The 8,839-nt window shown below is 56.0% G+C and overlaps 1 protein-coding gene across 2 annotated transcripts in view; it reads left to right on the top strand.

The window, feature by feature from the left end:
- PRKCA (protein kinase C alpha) overlaps positions 1-8,839 on the top strand; it is a 287,239-nt gene that overhangs the window by 209,602 nt on the left and 68,798 nt on the right. For both annotated transcript variants that reach the window (XM_040244390.1, XM_040244389.1), the window contains exon 4: positions 2,564-2,692. In XM_040244390.1, coding sequence (XP_040100324.1) covers positions 2,564-2,692 — 129 coding nt within the window. The remainder of the gene's footprint in view (positions 1-2,563; positions 2,693-8,839) is intronic.

The raw sequence follows: 8,839 nt of genomic DNA, 5'->3' as shown, positions 1-8,839 counted from the left end.
GCTCAGGGTCAACTGTACATAGAAGGCAAGCTGTGTGAGCTTTGTGGAGGAGGCGAGTAGCTTCTCGGAATGCAGGCTGCACCCTCCCGAGCCCTGGACCCTGATGGCCGCGAGAAAGCCCTGTGGTCAGATGGTTTCCTGTGCGTCCAGAGATTGTCGGATTCCAAAGAGGCTGCTTTCCGGGTTAGTGTGGATTCTAAGTGCGTCTGTAAACACACGTTTGACTGTTGTAAAACTTGGAGCAAAAGCGAATACTCGGCTGTGTTAGGCACTCGATGTAACAAGTTGAAGGTGCCCTTGAGACTGATGCCCACTGACTCCAGGGGCAGAACAAGCCACGTGTCTCCCGCTGCATCCTCGTCCGTGTGGGCCAGGACCGTGACCCATGCCCTTAAACAGGGGTGCCAGTTGAAAGGGTACCCTTCTCTTCTGGGTGGACCAGCATTGGGGGTGCTGCCAACTTTAACACAGGCCAGGAATGACTGCATCCTCGAGGCTGAGCTGAGTCTCCACCGAGCATCCCCAGCAGCTCGGTTCGTAGTTGTGTTAGGATCAGAGAATGTTAATGGTTACCCAGGAATGTCCTAACAGTAAATAAATGGTATAGATTTGAATTTATTAGCCAAACGTATTCTAATAAAAGGGCTTCCCTGGTGGCTCAGTGGTAAAGAATCCATCTGCCTGCCCATGCAGGAGATGTAAGTAAGATGCGGGTTCAGTCCCTGGGTCGGGAAGACGCCCTGGAGGAGGAAATAACAGTCCACTCCAGCATTCTTGCCTGGAGGATCCCATGGACGGAGGAGCCTGGCAGGCTGCATCCTTGGGGTCACAGAGTCGGACACGACTAAAGTGACTTAGCTCGCACACATGCTAATAAAATAACATGCCCCTGGTTTATATGTTAGGATTCTGCTTCAGATTCTGTTTATGGACTGTGTTCCCACCTGAAGCAGTGTGTTGGTTTGTGCCTTTAACTCTTTTCCTTGGAGTCCGAGGGGCTCTGAGCTGCTGTCTGTGTCTCTGGGCTGCTATAAGGGGCTCTGGGCTGCTCTCTGTGTCTCTGGGCTGCTGTGAGGGGCTCTGGGCTGCTGTCTGTGCTCCATGCTGGAGCAGGAGGAGTGTGAGCTGGTGGTCAGGGGCCAGACCCCTCCCCTGACGTGCATGGCGGAGACCCCCTCTCCCCGTGCTCCTACACCCTGTAGCGTGATGGTGCTGTGGGCATCCCTGTTAGTGGGGAGTCAGCTGCCCCCTGCAGGCTCACCCCGCAGCAGGCAGAGCAGCAGCAGGCGCTTCCCGGGACGCACCGGCTCCGAGTGATACAGCTGACTCAGGACGCAGCCCGGGTCCTTTCTCCGCCGCCCGGGTCCTTTCTCCGCCGCCCTCCTGGGCCCACAGCCGTCCCAGAGGTGCTGGCCTTTACTCCTTCAAGTTCTACCCAAGTGAGGTGGTCAGCGCGGCTCATAGCACAGCTTCTCGAGAGCCTGTGTGGCTGAGGCCTGTGCTTCACGATGCTTCTTGCTGTTTAGTTCATTGTGTTAAACGAGCTTCCCTGGTGGCTCAGCTGGTAAAGAACCCACCTGCCAGTGCAGAAGGTGCAAGAGCTAAGGGTTCAGTTCCTGGGTCGGGAGGATCCGCTGGAGGAGGAAATGGCAACCCACTCTAGTATCCTTGCCTGGAGAGTCCCATGGACCGAGGAGTTAAGCGCTCAAAACGAGAGTGGCAAGAAGGCTCCACCTTGAAGTTTCAGAAGAGCCTTGTGGTGCCCCCGGGGGATTCCTGAGGGTTCCAGGGGTCACCCACTCCTTCCGGAAGCCTGAGGTGCGGGGCCAGTGGAGCAGGAACCCCTACGCAGAGTCTCATGTTTGTGCTCCGTGCACAGGACTCTCTTCAGGGTGTCTTTAGTTCTCTGCCATAAGACCGCCCTTCTTTAGTCCTGTCTCGCCCACATAATGTCAGCTGGTGAGGAATGCTTTATCGAACCAGGCATGTATTTGTTTTATGCAGAATAATATTTAAATATTTGAAGATAGGTTTAAAATATCAATCACAGCTTCTTTTAAAAACAACAACAAACAAAAGCAATGCACGTAGGCCTCCTTGGGGATGAAGAGTTCGCTGAGGAAAAGAACATGAATATCATATCCTCAGCCCCACAGATTCTCAGGAAGGCATAAGAAATTCTTTGGCAGAAAGAATCCCATTTAAAATGTGTGCATTGCTTGCCTGTGTGCATGAAGTAGTCATTAGTCCCTGTCTGTACGCATTCACCTGCCTGGATTCTGTTTGCTGTTAACATTGGAGGCACGTTCGGGAGACCAGGCGGAGCTGGTCTGCTTCATTTGCGGCTGGACAGACATGGATGGCGTATTTCAGGGATGTGTCACTTCAGGAGCCTGTGCTGTGAGGGACAGCTGCTAGCAGTTCTTTATGTCACTGACGCCCGACAGCAGAGTATCGAGTTAGAGGGTGGCTCGGTTCCACTTCTCTTCACGCAACCAAAACACAGAGGCGGGGGTGGTTCCAGGCCACACGCAGCCTCACGCTTTGCCATCTTTACTTGCAGCCTGTGATATGAACGTGCACAAGCAGTGTGTGATCAACGTGCCCAGCCTCTGTGGGATGGACCACACGGAGAAGAGGGGCCGCATCTACCTGAAGGCCGAGGTCACGGATGAAAAGCTGCACGTCACAGGTAAGGCACCTCCCCGGCGGTGCGGCTGGGCTGCCCGCAGGCCTTCAGACCAGGGGAGGCCGGCCCCGAAGCCGGGCTGGACGCAGAGCCGCTGGCTCACGTGCACCCGCCTCCCGGATTCGCAGACACTCGGCGTCCAGCGAGTCACGAGCGCCGTGTGGAGAAGGGCTCTGAGGGCATGGCTGCCCCCCCTGGGGATGGATGGGCTGCCAGAAGCCGTGGCACAGGTGCCCTGGTGAAGGTGCAGCCTGGGTGGGGGCAGGTGCGGGGTGGCCCAGGTGTCCCGGGCGTCGGGCTGTGATGACCTGATGAGGCGGCCGTGATGATAACAGCAGCGCTTTGGGGCATTTACACTCCTCTGCCGTGCGTGGGGTGCTGAGAAACGCACGCAGACTCATTGACTACATTTCACAGCTGCCCGATCACTAGCATCGTTTTCCAGAAGAGGAAACCGAGGCCCCAGGAGACAGGGTCCTGCAGAGTCACAGCGTGAGTGGGGATCCCAGGCCCTGTGCTTCCAGCCATCACCCTCCCGCAGCGGTTACCCACGAGGGCCCGGCCGCGGTGGCTGCACGTCTGTGTCCCCGGCCGGACGCCCCCCTCAGGCCGTGTCTGCGTGGGCGCTGTCGCAGCACAGCTTCTCCTCTGGGCTCCCGCAAAATCCACACTCAGCCGAGGGGCCTCAGGGTGACCGGCCGTGTCTGCCGCGCTGCCCACTGAGTTCGGGTGGAAGCCCCAGACGGCAGCCACTTTCGCTTCTTGTTCTGGGCCCACCGCGTCCCACCTGATGGCCACGCCCTCCTCCTGGACAAGGACATCCACTCTCATGAGATGTGACTCATGGCACTCATGGGGCTCTCCTGGGACTGTGTTCCCACTTGTATTTAGGAATTCTAGGCTATCCCAGAAGCGGAAGAGCCAACTGACTCTTACTGTAAATAACAGATCTTATAGAAAGATGAAAGGCTCGGAGGGTCTGTTGAAGGAAGAGCTGGGTTGGGGAGGCTGTCCCAGAGAGAGCTCACTTTGGGGAACTCGCTCACGTTTTTTTCTTTGAAAACTAATTAAGTTTTCTACCCCGTGCTGTCCTGTCAGATGAGAATTCAGGGAGAATCAGAGGGTCTCAAGGCGTTGCAAGGGGAGGGCCCCTCACTTTGCCACCAGGTGACCTCACGAAATGAACCACATGCAGCCGATGACCAGCATGGGGTCGTGTGTAAAGTCCCCACAGCAGACACGGGCTCCCTGTGACTCTGTGTCTCAGAGAAGTTGCTTTATTTTCTCAGAACCTCCCGACCTGCATCCTTGCACATGGGGCTGCGATTCTCACCTGTGTCCCCTCTGGTTGGACTGATGCTGCGGGGAATCCACTCTGACTGATGGCCGGGCCCCTGGGCCCAGAGCAGGCGGACCCTGGGGGTTGGTGCACGAGCCGGTCCACACCACCGCAGCCCCTCACTGACCTCTCTCTCTTTTCTACTAAGGTTCCTCCATTGTCAAAGTCACGTAGGGGGCAGGGAGCATAGAGCTTCAGAGAAAATCACCATAAAACAGAGACTCACCGAGTGGTAAGGGATGGAGCGGCGTAAGGCAGAGTGCCTGTCCTTTGCCCTGAAAGCTCGGTGGTGGTCCCCGCCCCCGCAGGTGAGCCGGCAGACCTCAGCCGGGAGATTCCCGGCCCCGCCTCAGGCAGGACCACCTGGCCATGGGTTGCTCCCAGTCCTGGTGCTTCTGAACACAGACCCCAGGCTGTGCGCGCTAGACTGGCCACATCATTCCCAGGCTGCTGCCTGCGGGGCCTGGCTCCGCCGAGCCTCAGGAGTGGCACCGGGGCCCCGCTGGGGCAGCTCACGGTACCCGGTGCAGGAGAAAGACCCACCGGGGCCCCGCTGGGGCAGCTCACGGTACCTGGTGCAAGAGAAAGACCCAGCTCACAGGGACAACAAGGCGAGCCTCCTGGGGCTCGGGGGCTGATCACGCCGTCGCCGCCAGCAGTTGAACTTGACTGTGGAATCGTCTCGGGGGAGACACCCACACTGGGTCAGAGGCTTCTCACGCATGAAGGCCAACCAGTGCCGCCTCCGGCTGTAGTCTGGGCCCATCGCTGGAGGACTGGGCTGCTTGTTTGTGCAGAGAAGCGCTCCGCTTTAGGACCGTGGACTCAGCGGCTCCTTAATACTAACAGCAACAGCAGCTCAGTGACCAAGCACATACCCCCAGAGGGGCGCCTTTGAAGCCCTTCACCTGAGTGGCTTGTTTAAACCTGCGCAGAAATTCATTATCCTTATAGAGGATGGAACCGAGGCACGGAGAAATTGGCTTGCCCGAAGTCACACAGATCATCAATTTAATGGAAGCCTGTTTAATGGATAGAAGTAGAGATGTTTCAGTGATGGCACCAGGAAGGATTGCAATCTCGTCTTAGCTAAGGCTGCTGTAATAACACCATGGACTGAATTTCTTGTGGTTCTGGACGACAGGAAATACAAAATCAAGGTGTCTATTGACCGTTTCTGGACAGAACCGTCTTCCTGGTGTGGGGCGGCTGCCTCCTGGCTGTGTCTTAGGGAACAGGGGAGAGAGAGGAGGTTGAGTGGGCAGCAGGCGGCAGAGGAGGGCGCCATGCCTGAGGGCTCCTCACGACCTCTTCACCCCAAGGCCCCGTCCCCGCACCATCCCCAGGGGGTTAGGGCCTCAGCGTACAAACCTGGGGGCACAAACATTCCATCCACAGCAAATCTGATTTAAAAACACAGTAGTTATTTGTGTGCAGGAAATTCAGTCCTAAATATAGAATGCCAAACTAAGGGAAATAACTAATTAGTAATCATTTCTTTAAAATTTGTAGGGTAATTTTAGATGTTCAGAATCAGAATTAGCCTGGCTTCAAGGAGAACGGAAGTATAAATAATAAATAGTGGCTAGCGGCACTTGGAGAAGGCGATGGCAGCCCACTCCAGTGCTCCTGCCTGGAAAATCCCATGGACAGAGGAGCCTGGTGGGCTGCGGTCCATGGGGTCGCGAAGAGTCGGACACGACTGAGCGACTTCCCTTTCACTTTTCACTTTGATGCATTGGAGAAGGACATGGCCGCCCACTCCAGTGTTCTTGCCTGGAGAATCCCAGGGGCGGGGGAGCCTGGTGGGCTGCCATCTCTGGGGTCGCACAGAGTCAGACGCGACTGAAGCGACTCAGCAGCAGCGGCAGCGGCACTTGCGGGCCCAGAAACGAGTCACAAAAGCCAGTAGCACAGAGCCCCCTGCGTCCTTCACCCAGCAGCTCCCGAACCGCAGCTCAAGTATCAGAGCAGTCACGTTGTTAATAGTCCCTGATAAATTTGTGAGCCACAGGTTAGTCAATGGAAGTGTTTTAAAGAGTCAGATATCATGTATTAACACATATGTATATGAAATCTGGAAAAATGGTACTGATGAACCTACTCGTAAGGTAGGAATAGACACAGACATAGAGGCGAGGCTTGTGGGCGCAGTGGGGGAAGAAGAGGGTGGGGTGAAGGGAGAGAGTAGCCCTGAAGCATACACCCGCCTGTGTAAGGTGGGCAGCCAGCGGGGAGCTGGGCGCGGCGCCCTGGGTAGGGCCGGGATGCGGGCGCAAGGACACTCAGGAGGGCGGGGGTGGATGCGCCCTGACAACGCACTCACGTTGCTGTACGGCGGAGACCAACACAACGCTGGAAGCAACTGCGCGCCAACACAAAACGAGAGCCAAACTTCCCGGTCCAGGACAGGAGGAACCCAGACGGGCCGCTTCAGGGGTGCCCCCGCCCCTCCCCACCCAGCAGATCCGGCCCCAGGGTCGTGACAGGCGGTTTCGGTAGCACAGCTGCCATCCTGCGTCCTGCCTGCGCCCCTGCTGTGCACAGGACTGGACCTTTCTCCGTGCTGAGCCTTACAGCCCCGTTTCACGGACCCCCGCAGTCCGCAGCCCCCGAGCGCCGGTCTCTAAGGTCAGAGGGGCAGGAAGCTGCGGGGACGAGGCGGGAAGTGGCAGCGCTGGAGCGTGAGCCCAGGTCTGACTCCCGAACCCAAAGGCGGAGGCCCGCCCATGTCTCTCATCAATTACAGAGTTTCTTTGGGATAAACAGCAAACCCGTAAATATTTGCTCAGCCCACACCAGCACCCCGCAGGTGACGGAAGGTCTAAACGTAGGGCTGACATCCAGGGGAGAAACGGGTACCGCGTGGAGCAGTTCAAGGACGAGCCACGTCCACATGTAACTAAGTGCTCAGTTTCAGGGGTGCTGGGCGGTCGCTGTTGAGAGGTGCTGGAGAGACTAAGGGGAGGGGGAGGGAGAGACCCCTGGAGGAGGCCGAAGGACGGGGGTGTTTGAGAGGCCAGAGGGAAGAGCGCGGGGGCGGGCCGGGGGAGGTGAAGGGATTAGCCCGCCTTGGCTTTTCCAGGGGTCGCACACGGATGTGAGAGCTGGACCAGCAAGAAGGCTGAGCGCCGAAGAGTTGATGCTTTTGAACTGTGGTGTTGGAGAAGACTCTTGAGAGTCCCTTGGGCTGCAAGGAGATCCAACCAGTCCATCCTAAAGGAAGTCAACCCTGAATATTCGTTGGAAGGACTGATGCTGAAGCTAAAGCTCCAGTTCTTTGGCCACCGGATGCGAAGAACTGACTCACTGGAAAAGACCCTGATGCTGGGAAAGATTGAAGGCAGGAGGGGAAGGGGACGACAGAGGATGAGATGGTTGGACGGCATTGTCGACTCAACGGACATGAGTTTGAGCAAGCTTTGGGAGATGGTGAAGGACAGGGAAGCCTGGTGTGCTGCAGTCCATGGGGTCTGTCCACAGTGAGAACACAGACATCAACGACAACCCATGATGAGCCAAGCTTATGGTGCACAAACAAGTGGCCTCCTGGCCCACGCTCTTAAACCGTAGGCACTTGTGTGAATCGTTAGATTAGCTCCATTTCCATTTGACCTGTGCAGACTCACTCAGTTTGAAAATAATTCCCAAAGTGAAATAGAAACTCCCAAGGGACTACTGGGATGGAAATTGCCCTTTGGAAATCAGAGATCAGGGTCCTTTAGAGATTGGTGCAGTATTTATGGGAAAGGCGTCGGCTTCCTGGTGTATTTTTACTTCTTGCCTTTGGGCGATGGTGCGATGTTATCTGAACAGTGTCTTTTTTTTTTCTTTTAATATGTGATTTTAATAGGTTTCCTACATTCCTGTGTGCTTTTTATTTGGTTTGGAGGAGTGGTAAAGAAAAAAAAATATCCCTCATGGGAATGAATTTTCAATTTAATGTTGTAAATAAATGGAAAAAACATCCTAGGCTTTACAGCTGTTTCAGGAACACATCTCCCCGAAGAGACTGTCCTGGAGAAGAGTCTGATCTTCTCAGATACTTCGTTTGTTAGTTCCGCGTGGAGATGGAGGTTCTAATCGTGCTCCGGGGGAGGGGGAGAGCTTCCCGCAGGTGTGAGGGTGTGAGGCTCCTGGCAGTTGCATCCTCGGAGAACCTTCTAGAACTGTGTGGGGACCTGCCATCAGGTTGACTTAAATAATCACGTTCTGTATATGCCACGTGTCCTTCCACCATTTAATAGCACAGCTGGGGCAGCTAGGGCAGTGAAAGTCAGCTTTGCATAATAATTACTCCCTGATTCGACCGTTTGTCTCCCATTCATGAGCCGTGGGTCAGGCTCTCTGCCAGGCCCCCGGGGATGCTGAGATGAGGAAGATGTAGAGCTTACTGTGGGATGTGTGGTCTTGGTGGGGGGGGCATTAAGACAAGGAAGAGAATGACAGGGACGTGCCTGTAAGCACAGAGGCCCTTGGGGCCGTCCCTCGCCCGCTCCCAGGAAGCTGTGGGTGGCTTCCCAGAGGCCCCGGGAGGACCGGTGGGAGAGGCCGCCGCGTGAAGACGCGGGCCGTGATCGGCTGGGGGTGTGCAGGGCTCGACCCCGGCCCGGGTGTCAGGGAGTCCAGCGTGCTCGGCCTCGAGGGGAATTCCTTTCTGTCTTCATGGGCTTAGGGCTACAGTCACTACCGTTTAGCGTGCACGGGTCTTAGGCTTCACGGAGCAAGAGCTCCAAGTTAAATGCTTCTTTCTCAAACAGGAACGTTTACGGTGCAGGTGGCTCGTTTTTTCACAAGGACAGAACATCAGT

The sequence above is a fragment of the Oryx dammah genome, unplaced genomic scaffold, assembly GCF_014754425.2.
Source record: "Oryx dammah isolate SB20612 unplaced genomic scaffold, SCBI_Odam_1.1 HiC_scaffold_8, whole genome shotgun sequence".
Taxonomy (NCBI): Eukaryota; Metazoa; Chordata; class Mammalia; order Artiodactyla; family Bovidae; genus Oryx; species Oryx dammah.
This window is presented reverse-complemented; position numbering and strand designations above follow the sequence as displayed.